The sequence below is a fragment of the Balaenoptera borealis genome, assembly GCF_965194805.1.
Source record: "Balaenoptera borealis genome assembly, chromosome: 5".
Taxonomy (NCBI): Eukaryota; Metazoa; Chordata; class Mammalia; order Artiodactyla; family Balaenopteridae; genus Balaenoptera; species Balaenoptera borealis.
This window is the reverse complement of record NC_138862.1, coordinates 865,930-882,292: the sequence shown is the minus strand read 5'-3', so window position 1 is coordinate 882,292 and position 16,363 is coordinate 865,930. Positions and strand designations below refer to the sequence as shown.

The following is a 16,363-nucleotide window of genomic DNA, read 5'->3' as shown; positions in this document are numbered from 1 at the left end:
CTGGGAGGGTCACCTCTCCTACGTGAAGGGGCAAGGCCTTAACCAGAGGGCCCGGGGCCTGCTCACAGGAAAGCCCTCCCTGAGGGGGGCCCTCGTCCCGCAGGGGAGGCCGCGGTGGGGGACACGTGGCTGCCGCTTCTCGAGCTGACGGTGTCTCTCTCTCTCTAGGCCTACACGATCCAGGGACAGTACGCCATCCCCCACCCAGATGTGAGTTTTTACTCTGTCCCTTCACCTCTCTTCTCGTCACCACTTCCCTCCTACCTGCATGCTGCTGTCAATCGCTACTAATATTAATATTACACTATAATATTAATACTGTTCTCAGTGTTCCTGACCTGTGTCATATCCATATGGCCCTGAATAACCTTGAATCTCTTAGCACTAATTCTGCTCCTGTGGAGGACTTGGCCTGATGTCCAATTGTTTTGATTGTGGCTGCAGTCCGGCTATTCCTGCGCACATGGGGCCTCGGGCGGGGGCCACCAGGCTGCTGTGTCCCCGGCGCCTGCCCTAGTGGGTGGGGACAGCTTGGGCCCCGTGGGCACCTGAGCAGGCAGGTGATGTGCCATCAGCAGGTCTGCCGGGATACCTTGGATGGGCGTTTGAACACCTGGAGAAGCTACATGCTCCCTTTCAGGTCCCGGTCGGGACAGGGTTCACGCATGCACGAGATCCAGGCTGCCGGGACCCCGTGCGGCAGACGAGGCTCTGGTCTAGCATTGGGACGCGCTCCACGCCCGGGGCCGCTCCGGACTGGGTTCCAGGCTGAGCGCAGCGTTGGTGCTGGAGGACTGGACGCCCCGAGCACACTGCAGGGGGGCCGCAGGCCACAGGGCTGTAGATAGGCTGGGCCGCGAGGTCTGCGCTGCTGGCCCGGGCAGCGGGGTGCGGGGAAGAGAGGGAAGAGGTGGGTGGGTTTGTGTGCCACGGCCGCAGGCACAGCAAGCTGAGGTCCGACCCGAGAAGTGTCCTCTGTCCTGGGAAGGCGGGTCCACGTGCGCTGCTCTCGGAGAGCCAGTGGGGGGCGGGCTCTGTCCAGGCAGAGGGACCGCAGGTGACAGCAATGCCCGCCCATCTTGTGCAGACGCTCGCGCTTTTGAACTGGCAGGTGACGAGCCGGCCGCCTTAAGACGTAAGGTCAGGGCAGGGAGAGTTGTAAGAATTCACTGACACTGAGCACATGTATGTATTGGAAGTACAGAGATTCAATTCACTATCATTGCAGGACGTTTCTGTTGAATAGAAAAGAAAAACCAACGGCTTTTCCTTTTTAAAAAAATCCTCATTAAGCAACACACATGAATCAAAAGTCAGAGAAAGCTGATGGAGACGGGGCTGGGGGCCGTCCTGATGCCACATGGGGGATGCCTGCCCTGCCCATCCCAGACGACAGTTGGCTGTGACCCAGGGGACGGCAGGTGCTGGAACCCGGGGAGGGGGCTCGTCACCCATGTGGAGTGAGCAAGCATAGCACTGGTGGGGTCGGGACGGGCACTGTGGCGTGTGGGTTCCGTGGGCCCCAATAGAGCGCCCGCATGGGGTGACGGAGATCAGAGGAGAAGCCGGTTTACAGGGTGGCACAGCCTTCACTCCCCGTGGCTGGTGGTCTTGTGCCTTTGGAAAAGCTTCTGTGCAAAAGCAGACTCAGAACTCAGCACACTCGGCGGTCTGGGCCATGAGGGACGGTTTACCCCAGAGCAGGTCTGAGATGAGGCTCAGACCAGCAGCCCATGGCAGACCTGTGCTTCCCTGCTGCCCGAGGCCTCAGCGCTCCAGGCCTGAATTCCTGGTCTGGAGCTCCTGGTCTGAATTCCCTCGGCTAGAGCACACGCACCTAGCGAGGCCGAGGGACTTTGATTGGTGTGGTTGATTGGTTTTTATATCAATTGGTTGTTTTGCTCTTTCCATGTGATTGTCTCAGTATCTCTTAAAAATGGGTAGTTTCAGGTTTTTTTCGGATTTTAAACTAATTTATAGCTAGCTATTACATGGTTGCCTCATTGAGTTTGACAGAGATTTGAAACACTTGGTTTTTTATCGTGAAAGCACTTTTGTGCAGGACCCTGCGTTCTCCAGAGCCGCACGTGTGATGGAGCAGCTGTTAGGACAAGAGAGCAGGACTTTGATAAATGCTTTTCTTGCAGGAATGGAAACTTGAAGACTTGCACCATCACTAAGAATCGTTCAAAACAAAATTAAATGGTGACGAGTGACCATGGCCAGGAAGGCAGTTTTATCTGAGCTTAATATTCAGTAGGAATTTTTTAAAAGCTTCATTTCTTAGAACGCAAATATAATAATTACAGGAAGTACTAATTTATTTTATAAGGTAACTGAATACACCATTTGAATATTTCAACCCCAGTGGCTGACACACAACCCACTGTCATCTCAGCAGCTAATTCCTTCCTAAATCAGGCACAGACTTTGAGAAAATACACTTCTTAGAGCTGAGCATTTCTTCATCTAGAGCTAAAATGTGTGTAGTTTTTCTTGCTTTCTGGTTTAACCTACGTAAGAATCAGGGCCCCACCCTCACCAGTCTCCCTCCAGGTTCTTGCCTGCCTCGGCCCTTGTTTTACCAGAATCCTTCTGGAAGCTCATAGCTCTTGGGCATTCGGAGAGGCCAAGGACTGCTGGATGACTGGGCCTGTCACAGCTGCAGGCCTTGGTCACGGCTGGCGGCCAGAATGCTCCAGGACGGCCGCCCATGTGTCCTGCCCGAGGGGTCGGGTGTAGTTTCAGATACAAGGAAGGACCATGGTGGCCACAACTCAGGACGCAGGAGCAGATGCGAAGCCTGGACAGACACAGCATGGCCACCACCGCTCTCTCCCACCTCCGCTCTTTCTGTCCCTGTACTGATTACACCGGGAAGAAACTGGTTTCTTCTGGGAGAAATCAGTCAATGTCAAGCATGCCCTCACGTGTGAATCTTATTTCTACTCTTCAAAGTTTCCAAGTCACTCCCTTACTTAGCATCCCCTCATTAAAGGGGTGCTGGAAGTGAGCAGAATCGAGACCAGAAGCCAGCTGGGCCAGCGGCCTCCCTTGGAGCCTGGGCTGGTGAGGACATGGGGCTTCGAGGGGCCCTCGCCAGAGCTGGGGGCCAGGAGCAGCAGAGCTGTCGGTCCCCGCGACGCTGGGTCTCAGCAGAGGGTGTTGAGTATCTGGGGGTAGGTGGGCGCCATGTTAGCCGGGAAGCTCGTTACTTAGAGAGGTAGCAGTGGGGAAACTGGAAGCGAGTGAGTCATAGTAAGTAGAAGAAACCAGTGGGAGCGCACAGCTAGATCCCGTGCGGACGGTGGTCCCTGGGGCTCTGCTCACAGTGGACACAGCCAGGGATGGAGTGCGTTCCCCGCCCACCTCCTCGGTGTCCCCCTCCGGGAGCCCGCAGGGAGGTGCCATTGAGGCTGCTCCTAGCATCTTCTAGTGAGAGCCCTGCACGGCCACCCTGCTGACGCCCGCACCTCTGGCTCTTTGTTCTTCCAAGGTCGGAGGGTCTTCAGTCCTCTCCTTTCGCAGCTCGGAGTGGTGGGGAGGCGCCCCGGCCCCACCTGCCACAGAGCAGGAAACAGGGGCAGGTTAACTCTTGCCCCCGCCCCTCTCCCCGGGATTGCACACCCTCTCCTCGGAGCTGAGCTCTTCAGTGGCCGGGCCTTCAGCCCGCCCCTCCCAGAATCAGAATCTGCATTTTCACAAGACCCTGGGTAACTTGTTTGCATGGAAAGTCTGAGAAACACCGATAAGGAGGACTGAGAAGGAAGAACACAGATCCAGTTGAAGTCCCAGGGTTAACGGATAGGATGGAGGGAGGGAAGCTTCTAAGAGATGAGCACAGAGAATTTCTCAGAATCAATAAACAAAAAAATCCTCACATTCAGGAATCCCAACAAATCCCCAACTAGATCAACCAAAATCCATTTTAGACGTGTCCAAGTAAAGCCACATGACACCAAAGACCAAAAGTGTATCTTCCAAGAGGAGAGAGAGAAGGAATATTCTAAAGGAGCAATTGTGGTGGCAAAATAAAAGAAAACAACTGTCAACCTAAAATTCAACCTCCAGAGGATCTCCCAAGTTACAGATGTTTTCAGACAAACAACTGTGACCTTCTAAGGGATGCCCGTCAGTAGAAGGAAAATGATCCCAGAAGGAAGACTATAAATGCAAGAAAGAATGGTGAGCAAAAAAAATTACCATTTCTTTCCTTAACATAAGCACAAATCATAAAGAAAACATTGATATTTTTGACTACATTAAAATTTAAACATTTGGGTCAATGAAAACAAACTTTGTAAAATCAAAATCAATGCTATCTAATTGCTGGGATTAACATAACAGAACTAAATGGGCACCAATCGCATACGTAAGATTAGGATGTGGCTGAGGGGATTAAAACATCCTGTAGGTCGTTGTATCGTTCAGGAGGAAGGCAAAGATATTGAATTAAGACTAAATGTACGTGTTAAAATTTCAAAGTGGTGACTATCAGAAACATGTTCACTTTCGTAACTTCCATAAAGGTACGGAGGGGAAAGTGGGTGACAGGAAAAGATTAATCAGTACAAAACAAAGGGAATGAAAAAAAAGAAAATAAACCCTTGAAGATCAGGGCAATTAAAATAAGATGACAGAAATTAGTCTACATCTGTGGGTAATTGTGATCAAAGCGGGAGAAACTTTCCAGTTAAAAAACAAAGGCTATCAGGAAGTTTTTTAAGAAAAGCTAAACAAAGAGACAAGCAAACAAAAACAAAAAAAAATCATTTTTTTTTTCAAGAGACACACCTAAAGAATAAGGACCTAGAATAATTAAAAGAATAGAAAACCTATTCTAGGAAAATACTAACCCAATGACACAATACACCATTATTATTGTTAGTGGGGAAAAAAAAAACTTTAAAGGAAATTACTTAGTCATTACTTATTGATAAATGCTTCACTAGAAGATAAAACAATTTAAGTTTGCACCTAAAACATAGCCTCAAACATATATAAAGGAAAAAATTAACAAACCATTAAGAGAATTTAACAGATGTTGCAGTGAAACCTTAACAGACCTCTTTCAATGAAGGCCAAGTAGACAAGTACAAAGAGATTCTGACAGTACAACGTGAGCCCGAGTTAACCGACGTGCACCGAACACTCCCCCAGCACAGCTACTGAATTCATGAAAACGTTTACAAAGCTTGATCACACACTAGACCGTAAAGAAGACTCACCATCTTTCAAAAATTGGAATCAGATAGATGACTCTCTCCCCATAAAGCAAGTGAATTGAAATCAATAATTAAAAGGTGAATTTTTTTAAAAAATCTTGTCGTTATTGAAAGTTAAAGAAGACCAGAAGACCACAGTGAATGGAGAGACACACGATCCTCCTGGAAGCAACACCAAAGATCTTCCCAGGTTGAGGTACGGATGCAGTACAATTGCACACAAAATCCCCGCAGGCTGTTTTGAATTTTACGTGAAAGAGCAAAAGCCAAGAATCATCAAGCTAGTTATGCAGACAATATCTGATAGGATAGTCTTTATAACGTAAACAAAAAAAAAACACTCCTTATGTACCAAGAACTTCAACACGAGAGAGAAAAATTTAACACTTTTAGAAGAAAACAATATCTTTCAGTTCACAGATCAGGGAAGGATTTCCTAAAACAGAAGCACAAACCATAAAGAAAATAGTGATGAATTCAACTACGTTAAAGTTTTTAAATTCTGTTTCTCTCAAGGCTCCATAAGGAGAGTGGGGAAAAGATCTTTTCAGCACATATAACTGAAATAGGATTAGTATCTGAAATACATTAAGTTCACGTGAATCAGCGAAAAACAACCCAATAGCAAAATGGGCAAAAGACACAAGCATTTCACAGAAGAGGAAACAGGACTTGCAGACTAAACCACGAGGTGGCGCGTCCCTAGATGTGAGTGCCGGTGCGTGGCATGTCCATCTGGTGCTGACTCGTGGAGCTGTATGCTTGTGAATCCTTCTGACTTCAGTATTTGTCCGTGTTGAGTATTTGTCTATGTTTTATGTTCTGACGCAGAGTTAAGTGGAAAAGGCAATTATGGAGAAATGTCCGTGACGTGACGCCTGCCCGCTGGCTCCGCCCTCCACCCTCCCCTCCAGTCTTCCCTCCCAGTGGTTTGTAGGCACTGGCCAGATTAGAAAGTCTGATTCTCTTGTTTTGTTTTGTTTTGTTTTATGGCAGAAATATCTCAAAAAGTGGGAAGTGCCCTTAGCACTTTGTGCTGCTCCCTCCTTTACAAATGTAGAAATGGAGGCAAAGTTAAGGGCAGAGCCAAGACAGAGAGATGCCAGCTGACACCCATCGCCCACCCACTCGCGGGACGGGTGCTCCTCCAGGCCCCACCGTCCGGTCAGTCCTTCCCAAGATGTCACTTTATATTCGTGGGTGCCTGAGAGGGGATCTATTTGCTGGTGTGGCCACTGTTTCATACAAAGCAGCAAATCCATTGCAGTGGGACAGGTCAGGGCCTGAATCACTGAACTTCTGAGTGCCAGACTTGCCAGGTGTGAGCGGAGCCCACCTCGCGGGTTATCTGGCTGTGCCCGTAACACGCGTGGCCAATGGGCTCATCCGTTTAACCGTGAGCAGGTGATGGAGGGACCAGAGGAGCACCCGCGGGTGCAGGGGCTGTGGGTGGCCAGGTGGGGATGCCCCGCTAGTTTGCGATGTTCATTCACCCCAACTCACGTGGGCAGCACTTCAGCCTGCCCATCCCTCACGTGGCACCGGGCCTTGCAGACGGGGGCACGAGGCCCACGGAGACCAGATGTGCCCATCTCCACAAAGCTGGTCAATGCTGGAGCTGACTCCGACAAGTTCTCCCGCCCCCAGAGCCCTGCTCTCCCCTGCCATCTTGACCAATGCACAGCAGTGCACTCTTGGAGACTCAGGGACAGATAGGAGAGGGCCCTGCCCTCATGGGGACCATGCCAGCCCGGCCATCGGACACATAAGCATGTGACGGGGGTGACATCGCAGACCAGGAGCAGAGAGCAGCCTGGCCAAGGCCCCTTAGGCCCTTCCGGTGCCGCAGGGCCGCCCCTCGGGCTCCTCGCTGGCCCCCGGCCCCCGGGTGAAGGGCTGGAGCCCCCAGGAAGCCAGTCCCGCGCCAGGCGGCGCTTCTTGCACCAGTGCGGTGTCTGCACGAAATCCCAGTGACGGTCAGAGCAGGTGACCTGCCTGCCCTGGGCTGGGCTCTGGACAGCCCACTGGATGTTTGTTGTCTCCAGAGACGGGGTTTCCTCCTCCATCCTAGGAACCTGTGTTACCTCCTTGTGAGGAGACCTTAGACCCGGTTCCAGCGCTCCGTGTGGGTGGGCTCGGGGCGCAGACCCCGCCCGGTGTCCCCGTAACTCGGGGTGACGATGTGCTCAGGGGAGGCGGGGTTGCAGGACCCAGTCGGTGCCCCCCACGCACACCCACATGCCCCGACGCCCATGGGTCCTTGCCACCTTTCTTACGGGCCCCTGGAAAGAGGAGCTAGGGTGCCCGAGCCACACAGCGGGGTCTCCCACCCTTCAGCGCCTTCCCTGCAGGTCATCTCACCCGTGGCTTGGCAGGTACAGGTCCCCTCACACCTCTTGTCCCCAAGACTTGGGTTGGTGTCCCCATAGCGGTGTTTCCTGGGTGTGCTCTTCTGACACCTTTCTCAGGGGGCTTCTGTGCACGTCTGCCCAGGCCACGCTTAGCCCAGCGGTGTCAGTCACAGGGCAGACCTGCCGCGCAGCAGGTGTGCTGTCAGCCCCCGGCCCCACCTCACTGGGGACTCTCAGAGCTGAATCTGACCCCAGGTCACCACATCCCCTCCCCAGAGCTGCCAGGCATGACAGCTGAATCTGGGATGAGGCCGGTTCTCTCCGAGCAGGCCCACCCCCAGCGTGGGGAGAGGCCTGCTTTTACGGTGGGCTTACCGCTTCCAGGGAGGGAGGGAGGGAAGAGACAGCCCTGCGCTGGCAGATGCTACAGAAGCGGCCAGGAGACACCGAAGTTTGGCTGCAGCGACAGCCCACCCACATCCCAGCGGCTGCACAGTGGAGGTTGTAACGGGAAGGTGTGCCCGGAGGCCACAGGCTGGGCACGACTCAGCCCCTGGACCCCGACCTGTGGATGCAGGAGGAGGCCAGACTGGCCGGCCGGTGCGCCACCAGACCTGTCCCACGGCCGCACCTGCCGGACACGGGACGGGGTGGCGGGCTCTCGGGAGGGGCCCCCCGTGGGGCAGCCGTGATCCCCCACGTACTGGGAAGGGGTGTTCGGCATTTGTTAGGAGAGCGCACCTGGCCCCTGGGAGGCCAGCAGCATACCCACTCCTCTGTCGCCCAAGGGCTCGCCCATGAAGGCCAGGGACGTGGAGATCCCAGCGCTCGGACCTGCCCCCACCCCCGACACGTTCTGCAGAATGGGACCCACGTGGTGACTGGTCAGACCCTCGTCTCACCTGGGGATGCCCTCGACGCTCCCTGGGTGCCCACACCTGCTAGCCACAGGGGCTCCGTGGAGGCCCCATGCTGGCCTCCGGGCTCTGGAAGCATTCGGGCTGGGCTTCCTTTGTGAAGGTTGGGAGTTGAGTGCACATCCTGGAATGTCCTGGCCCTCCCTCCGCTCGGCTGAAGATGTGGGCCGGGCCAGTGGGTGAGCCAGGGCTGAGGATGCGCCCGGAAGTCTCCAAGGCCGGGGGGGGTCCCAGCATTCAGACAGCCCCTATTAGGTGGCCAAGGCGCACCACGTTTACCTTTATCTTCTGTTATTTGTAGTGTTTATTTAAGAAATGAAGCTCAGATAAAAGAACTAAAGAAACTGCATTTCAAAACCCCCACCAATGTCTAGTGGCTGGGGGATGGGGGCCAAGGGACAGGTGACAACGGATGGGGCATAGGGGGTGGGGGGAAGGGGTATAGGTGTGGGACCCCCCCGTAGGAGCCCTGCACCCTCTTGGCGGCCCTTGCAGCTCCCTTAGTGGAGCCTTCCACCACTGCTTCCTGTAATCCTGGAGGCTGCAGGGGGCGGGCGGTGGGCCCCACAGGTGGCCCCTCCAAGTCGCCCCATGGTAGAGCGAGGGCCTGCGGGGGAGGATGCTGGCCGTGGAGTGGGCCAGGTCCAGGTTTGCAGAAGGAAGCCAACCCACCGACATGAGTGGGTGCCTCGAGTGACAGCGTGACGTTGAGGCACTTGGGGCCCAGCGGGTCCTGCTCCGTGGCTCTAGACCCTCCCCGTGGAGCCCGGGGGCCCGCCTGGCCAGGGGCCGAGGGGGGGAAGGACTCAATGTGCCTGCCAACCAACCGCGGCCCATTGGTTATCCCAGGCCAAGTCCTTGCGTGCTGCTGCGTCTGCCATGTGTCGCATGGCCCCCTTTCTATCTATCTGTGCAGACTTCCGTTACGCGTTTTTAATTTGGTGTGACTTGTACTCAATGACAATAACCTTCTTAGCTCTCGTGTCCCTCCTACCCCAGCAGTTGACCAAGCTCCACCAGCTGGCCATGCAGCAAACCCCCTTTCCTCCCCTCGGACAGACCAACCCCGCTTTCCCCGGTACGTACCCAGCCGCCCTTTCTGACCTCCTCTCTTCTCACCTGGGGCCTTTCTCTTTCCGAGTGGTCTGTGTTCAGGGCAGTGAGCGGACCAAGCGCAGCTCTGGAGTGAGGGCCAGGGACGCGGCGCTGTGCACGCTGCCGCGGGTGGGCGGGGGTATCTCTGTGCGTCTCCGTGACGGGGCAGTCACCCTACAGATGGCCTTCCTGAAGGAGACACCCCCCCCGAGGGTCCACCCTGCTCTGTGCTGCCCACCGGCCGTCGGGGGGGCCCTCCTGCAGGAGGTGGTGCACCCGCAGGGCGGCTCGCCCGGGACGGCGCCCCCGTAGCTCGGAGCGGCACACCAGTCAGACTTTGAGCTTCCCTAGTTGAAGTGACCTTGCTTCTCTCCTTGAGGGCAAAACATTAAATCTGTCTCTTCTTTGCTCTCCAGGAGAAAAGCTGCCTTTACACTCCTCCGAAGAAGCTCAAAATCTGATGGGCCAGTCGTCAGGTAAAAGAAAACCACGCTAAAGGGAGAGCAAGCAGGCCAGGAAGGGACCTGGCGGGAGGAGGGGGCGAGGGGCCTGCTGGCCAAGCGCCTCGGGGAAGGGACGCCGGCGCCACCCAGGGCCGGGGCCCAAGTGGCTGGCCCCAGGTCTGCACACGCGGCTCCCAGCTTCCGCCCCGTTCCTGCTGGGAGCGTGGTGGGTCGCCTCTGACTGGGCTCGGGGCACAGCTGCCCTGTCATCCAGAGGCCCCGCCTGTGTGTCGCTCATTCTCCCAGTGGCACAGCGTGTGGGGGCCTGGAGTGAAGGGTTGACCATGCTGTGTGCCTTCCAGAAATGTGTTTCATGGGAGATGAGATCACTGTGGGCTGGATTTGCACTAAAACGCTCCCCGGACAGGGCGGGGCAGGGCGTGGATCCGCAGGTCCTGTCACCCAGGCTTGGAGCAGTGGTCGCGGCCCGCTGACAGGCCGTTGGGGAGCAAAGCCACTGGAGGCATGTGGCCCGGACCTGCCAGGTTCCCTGGGAGGGAGGTGCCCCCCATGCTCCCATCCCCACCCACACGGGCCTCGTGAAAGCCTGGGTCAGAGCAGAAGAGCGAGTGCCGGCTGAAGGGGAAATGCGGGAGAGGACTGTTGGCAGGGGTCGTAGCTGTCACCCCCGCTGGCGTGTTCCGGGCCTCAGGGTGCGTCCGCCCCTCACCCATCCCTCAGGACCACGTGGGCCCAGCTGAGGCCACGGGGCTCAGGAGGCGTCTCTCCAGCTGGGACCCCAGCTCTGGTGCTCCATGCTCTCACTGTGGATTTCTTCTCAGTGCAGCCTTTAATTAAGTTAGTGCAGAACTGAATGAGTGAAAACTAGAGTAGAACATTTATAGAATGTTTCTGATTATGGAACTGGATACCAACCTTTACAAAGTTGTGTGTCTGGCGATAACACATGTTTGGGTGTCTGTACAGTTTATAACGTGATTGCAGATAATTGCCCAGCCATCGTCTCCAGGAGACGACCTGGGGACTCCAAGCACCGGGCTTACCCGGGACACACGGCCCCCACCCCACCCCGACACGGCCCTCCCAGCACGGCCTCGGGGACGTGGGACCCGTGTTCACATGCCCCTGTGACGACCTCCCTCTCCAAGGCCCCGTGGACCCAGAGCGCTCACACACCGCACTTGCACACGCACGCGCACGCTCCCGCCACGGCCGCGGGTCAGGGAGGCTGGGCGGTGACGAGAGGTGTCTGCTGGTCGTCCTCACCCTGAAGGCCACGCCACGCCGCTTCCCAGGCAGCTGGGGTTTGTGTTGGGGAAGCAGCGTTCACGATTCATGAGAGGGAAGCTCACCGCTGGGTTTGACTTCGGCACCTTTTGAAAGAAAGTCCCCTTGATGAAAAGTCGTAAGCTAGGTTGTGACCCCCAGCTTGTGTCACCCAAACCAGGAGGCACCGCACGGGACTTGGGACCAAGGAAATCTCTTAAGTGACATTTTAAGTGTCACTAAAGATTGAATGTATATAGATGGTTGAACAACTAAGTAACTATTGATAATACCTTTATGAAAAGAGATAAAGAACAGAAACTCCAGGTTTAGCTGCGTAACAGAAAAATGATGGATGGTCTGGGGTGAGTTAGTTCGTTCAGCATAGCTGAGCCCCGTGCGCCGTGGGCCCCAGAACAGGCCCGGTCTCATCGGGTCCCTGTGTCCTCGACACCAATGGCCACGGCACATCTGGTTGCGGGGACACACATGCTGTGGAGGAGGGTGCCTGTGGGGCCGGGGGCCGGACAGTCGCCTTTCTTGGGACCCCTCGGGGCCTTGCGGGGATTAGCCTGAGGGGCAGGGGCCAGGGAGGGAGGAGCGTGGCGTGGGAAGAGGGCTCAGGTTCCGGAATATTCCGAAGGTGCGTGAGCCGGGCCTGCGATAGTGTGCCACGGGGAAGGCGGGTGGAGCTGGGGGCTCCGGGTCTGGGCTGAGCTGCGGGCCCCACGACACTGGGACACATGGGTCCGGGGCAGGAAGAGCAGGGTCTCGGCTGTGGGTTTTGAGTTTGAGACGCCTCCTGACGGGATGGAAGCACCTCGTACACAGGAGTGTGTCTGCCCCGGCATTCACCCGCGAGGGCAGACCCTCCCTCCCTTCTGGGCCCCTCACAGCCCCCTGCGTTTTGTGGTCACTGTTTCCAAAGTAAGTGTGGATCTTGTCCTTGAACCCTGAGAGGCTGGCTCTGATTTGGTGGGTGCTGAGCTGACATTTGTGAAGACAGAAGCTGGGCGTGTGATGAGCTGGGCCTGGGTCTCAGCCCAGGACGCCCTGTGGAAAGGCACGGCCTCCCATGCCTGGCTCTTGGGGATCCCTGCCCGCCACCGGAAGCGCTGCCCGGGGGCGGGGGCCGCAGAGCGTGGGAGGGAACAGGCGCAGCCGAGGAGGCCTGCTGTCGGGTCTGGGGGAGGGAGGGTGGGCACCCAGGACTGGCGTGACCAGTGCGGCCCGTACCCGGGGCGCCAGGCAGAGCCACCAGGGTGTCTGTGAAGGGTGTCTCGAGAGACTGCACAACACAGCAGACAAGTGACATCATGTCATGCCCAGAACGAAAAAGTGAACCTGCATCCTGCTGGGTTCCTTTTCCTTGTTCGAGAGACGCTGGGGTCAGGAGGGCGGTGGCAGTTTGGGGCTGAGCGCTCACAGGCCCCGGCCCCCGGCTGTGCAGACCCTCCCCTGGGCAGCCCCCGGCCCTGCCTGCCTGCCGGCCCAGCGGGGCCGAGCGCCGGGTGCAGCGGGAGCAGCCTTCTGCCCGCCTAACCGTCTCCCCTCGCTGTGCCCAGGTCTGGACTCCAGCCCCCCAGCCAGCACTCATGAGCTCACCATTCCCAATGATGTGAGTATGCCGGCCTCGCCCATCCTGAGCCTATGTGTGCCCCTCCCCCCCCCCGCCCTGGTTAAGCAGCTTAGTGCCCATGGGGGTGGGTGATGTCACCCCCGAGATACCAGCCAAGGAAGGAGCTGGTGGCGCTTCAGGGTTGACTCGGAATTCAGATGCCGGAGCTGCCTGGAGGCCCCGGCTGCCCCCATTTGAAGGCCCTGCCTGGTTCAGGGTCAGCCCTGGGAGTAGGTGGCCCAGAAGTGCCCCATGGGCCCTCGGAGGGCCTCACACACTCCCCTCACACACTCAGTTATCTCCCAGCCATCCTCTGGATCCCTGGTTTATCTTAAGAATGTTGACTCCGATCCCCAAACCAAGACAACAGGGCAGGCGTGGGGCACGTGTCCTAGAGGGGCAGCTGCCTGGGTGGGGCATGGTGATGGCTGGGGACACCGCCTCTCCAGCTCCCGTGTCCACTCAAACATACATCCCTCCAGCCCGAGGGCGTGGTCTAGAGGGGCTAACATGGCCTCGGGCCCACAGAGGACGCTGGGCCAGGTGATGCGGCCGCATAACCGCTGTGTCTTGATTTGTCGGGACTTCTTGCCGTCGAGGCCAAGCAGAGGCCAGGCACCCGCGGCTCCCGTCCTCCAGCAGGAGGGGGTTGGGCGTGCCTCTTCCCTCTGGAGCCTGTGATGTGCTGGGGGTGGGCGGCCCAAAGCAGCGCTTCCTGCAACTTCCCCAGCGGCTCCGCACCGCACACGGGCTGCGGTGGATTCTCCTCTAAGAAGCTCCTCCGTCCTTTCTTCCAGCTAATAGGCTGCATAATTGGACGCCAGGGGACCAAAATCAATGAAATTCGACAGATGTCTGGAGCTCAGATCAAAATCGCCAATGCCACAGAGGGGTCGTCAGAGCGCCAGATCACCATCACGGGGACCCCGGCCAACATCAGCCTTGCCCAGTACCTCATCAACGCCAGGTGAGGCCGGCCAGCCCGCTCGGGCCTGCACAGGGCTGCCTCCCGGGGCTTCTCTCTCCCGGCTGTGCAGGGGCGCGGGGGGTGGAGCGTGACGGAGAGAGTCTCCAGGTGCACGCGGGCCCACACGCTCCTCTGCACTCTCACACCTGACCTTTCACCTCCAGTGGTGCCCGCACGGCCCCAGACAAGTCGCTAGGCGTTGGCGCCTCAGGCAGCAAACTGTGGGGAGGCCAGCATCCACACGGACTCAGGGCGTCTGAAGCCAAGCCTCTGGGCCTCACTCTTCACAGCCACAGGGAGGTGTGAGGGCCAGCCTGCCTCCTGCCTGTCCCTGTGCAGTGGGAGGGTCCGGGCCCTGTGATGCCACCGCCAGCCTCGTAGCCGTGCTGCCAACTCCGCACACCTGGGAGGTCCCTGGGCTTTGGAGCTGAGGAGGGGCTGCTTCACTGGCCTTTCCTGGGACCTCCGGCCTTCTGCCCACGGGGACAAGCTGGGGGTGGCCTGGCCAGCACCTGCCCTGTGCCCACCCCACGTTCTCTGCTCGGCAGAGGCCTGGGTCTGGGGTCATTGAAGGTCAGCATAAAAGGCTCTGTAGTTTCAGGGAACAGGTCACTGCGTTTCTCTGCTCTCACACATCTGTGGTTGTAAAGATCCCCCCCCAACCCAGACACTTGGTGGGCGGCTGTCAGGGAACCGTGCAAGGGTCTGAAGTCACGCGCTGGGGCAGATGGAGGTCCTGTGGCCCGAGAGCCAGGGCGGAGCTCCTGGGCATAGCGGGCCCCACCCTCGGCCTCCCTGCTGAGGGCGACCACACCCAGGAAGCCTCCAGAGCTGCGCGGCACAAGGACCCTGCATCCCTCTCCCCGGCAGTGGCCGTAGAAACGGTTGTGGCAGCCTGGGCCTGTCCTGGTGGCTGTCGTCACCCCACCATGTGGTGACAGGTACACGGGCCCCTGTGGCCGGGGAGGAAGGCCCCGTGGCTCTGGTCCCTGGTCCTCAGCTAGTGGCCACTGCGCTGTGAGCCAGGACCGTCCATGGCAATGAAGAGGGAGGGGCAAGGCTCTAAGGACTCCTCCGTCTGTGAGGACGTGGTGACCTGTGCCCTGTGCCCTTGTCTCTTCCAGGCTGACGTCCGAGGTCACCGGGATGGGCGCGCTCTAACCCCGCCGACGTCCCCACCGCTCGCCACCTGTGCAGACCGCCCAACCCCTTGCAGATATAGAGGTTTCTTTACTACAGAAGGTGTCTGTGCCCTAGAGATGCACCCACAGCGCTCTATCTGTGTCTGTGAGCCCCCGGCTCCGCCCCGACACTGCTTCAAGTTCACTGACGCCCATCTCCTCACGCGTTGGCATGCCGTGTTCATTATTTTAAATGCTTTGGGGCCACTCGCATCTGTGACGTTTTAGAAACGTTGTTCCTTAGTGTCCGTGTAACTGTTTTAAGACTTGGTTTGACGTTTGGACGGCGCTTCCGGCAGCCGTCCCCTCCAAGCCCCAGGAGCTGTGGCCGCAGGGAGCTGCCCCTCCCCGGTCCCTCGGCCTCGGCTCCCGTGGCCACGCGGGTCAGCGCCAGGTAGGGTGCACGTCTCCCTTTGTCCGAGGGCAGGAGAAAGGAAGGCTCGGGGTCCTGACCCAGGGTGCGGGGCGAAGCGGGGGTGCTGGGCCCCGGGCGTCTTCGGGGCTGAGAGTGGGGACCGGCCGGAGGCGCCTCCGCACCGCGTCCCAGCTCAATAAACGTTGTGCGCTGCCCCTCGGTTCTGGCTCCTCTCTGTGCCCCCCGCACTCAGACCCCCCCGATGCTCGTGCGGCCACCTGCCGCCCAAGGAGCAGCTCCTTCTCACCCAAATCGCGCTCCCACCCTCTCCCACCTTTAAACAACTCATTGTCTGACTTCCACGACTCTTCTGGTTTTACTTTTGCAAAACTGCGTGGGGGCAGCGATGCCATTCCCAGCCCAGCGTCGGGGAGGAAGGCTGCTGCCCCGCCGCGCCCCGGGCACGGTGGCCCTGCGCTCCCCAGCGGGAGCCCGCACGCGCCCTCCTCCCGGCTCAGTTCGCCTGCGCTCACCCCGGGAGCCCGCTGCACCCCTCTCGGCGCTGAAGCCCTGGAGGCCCGGGCCCGGGGCAGACAGCTCTGCCTGCTCGTGTCAGATGCGGGCTCACGGGCCCCGAGCAGGTGGGCGGCCGGGAGGTGAGGCCAGGACAGCCCCGCAGGGGGCACCACCCTCCCCGCATCGCTGGGAGTCCGCGTGGCCGGAGGGCCTGCCCTGGTGCCCGCCCCTTGGCAGGAGGCTCTCCTCATCTGCCCCACTCCCCGGGCTCCGGCCAGGCCTCCGGTGCTCGGGCCGCCCAGGCACACTCCCCCGCCCTCCCTGGAGTCCCCTGGTCGAGGTTGGGTGCACAGCATAGCGGCGCCGGCCACACCGCAAGCCCAGGGTTCAGGGCTGCGGTTCACTCAC

At 58.1% G+C, this 16,363-nt stretch overlaps 1 protein-coding gene across 18 annotated transcripts in view; it reads left to right on the top strand.

Annotated features, from left to right (window-relative positions):
* Positions 1 to 15,659, top strand: part of PCBP3 (poly(rC) binding protein 3) — a 213,296-nt gene extending 197,637 nt beyond the window's left edge. For 9 of the 18 annotated variants that reach the window (XM_082392511.1, XM_082392499.1, XM_082392509.1 and 6 more), the window contains 6 exons: positions 169 to 210; positions 9,493 to 9,571; positions 10,005 to 10,064; positions 12,884 to 12,936; positions 13,734 to 13,903; positions 15,028 to 15,659. In XM_082392511.1, the coding sequence (XP_082248637.1) occupies positions 169 to 210; positions 9,493 to 9,571; positions 10,005 to 10,064; positions 12,884 to 12,936; positions 13,734 to 13,903; positions 15,028 to 15,064 (441 nt within the window). In that variant the 3' untranslated portion in view covers positions 15,065 to 15,659. Of the gene's footprint in view, positions 1 to 168; positions 211 to 9,492; positions 9,572 to 10,004; positions 10,065 to 12,883; positions 12,937 to 13,733; positions 13,904 to 15,027 lie in introns of those variants that run through there. The other 9 variants (XM_082392512.1, XM_082392506.1, XM_082392500.1 and 6 more) reach the window with 4 other exon arrangements.
* The last annotated feature ends 704 nt before the right edge of the window (positions 15,660 to 16,363 follow it).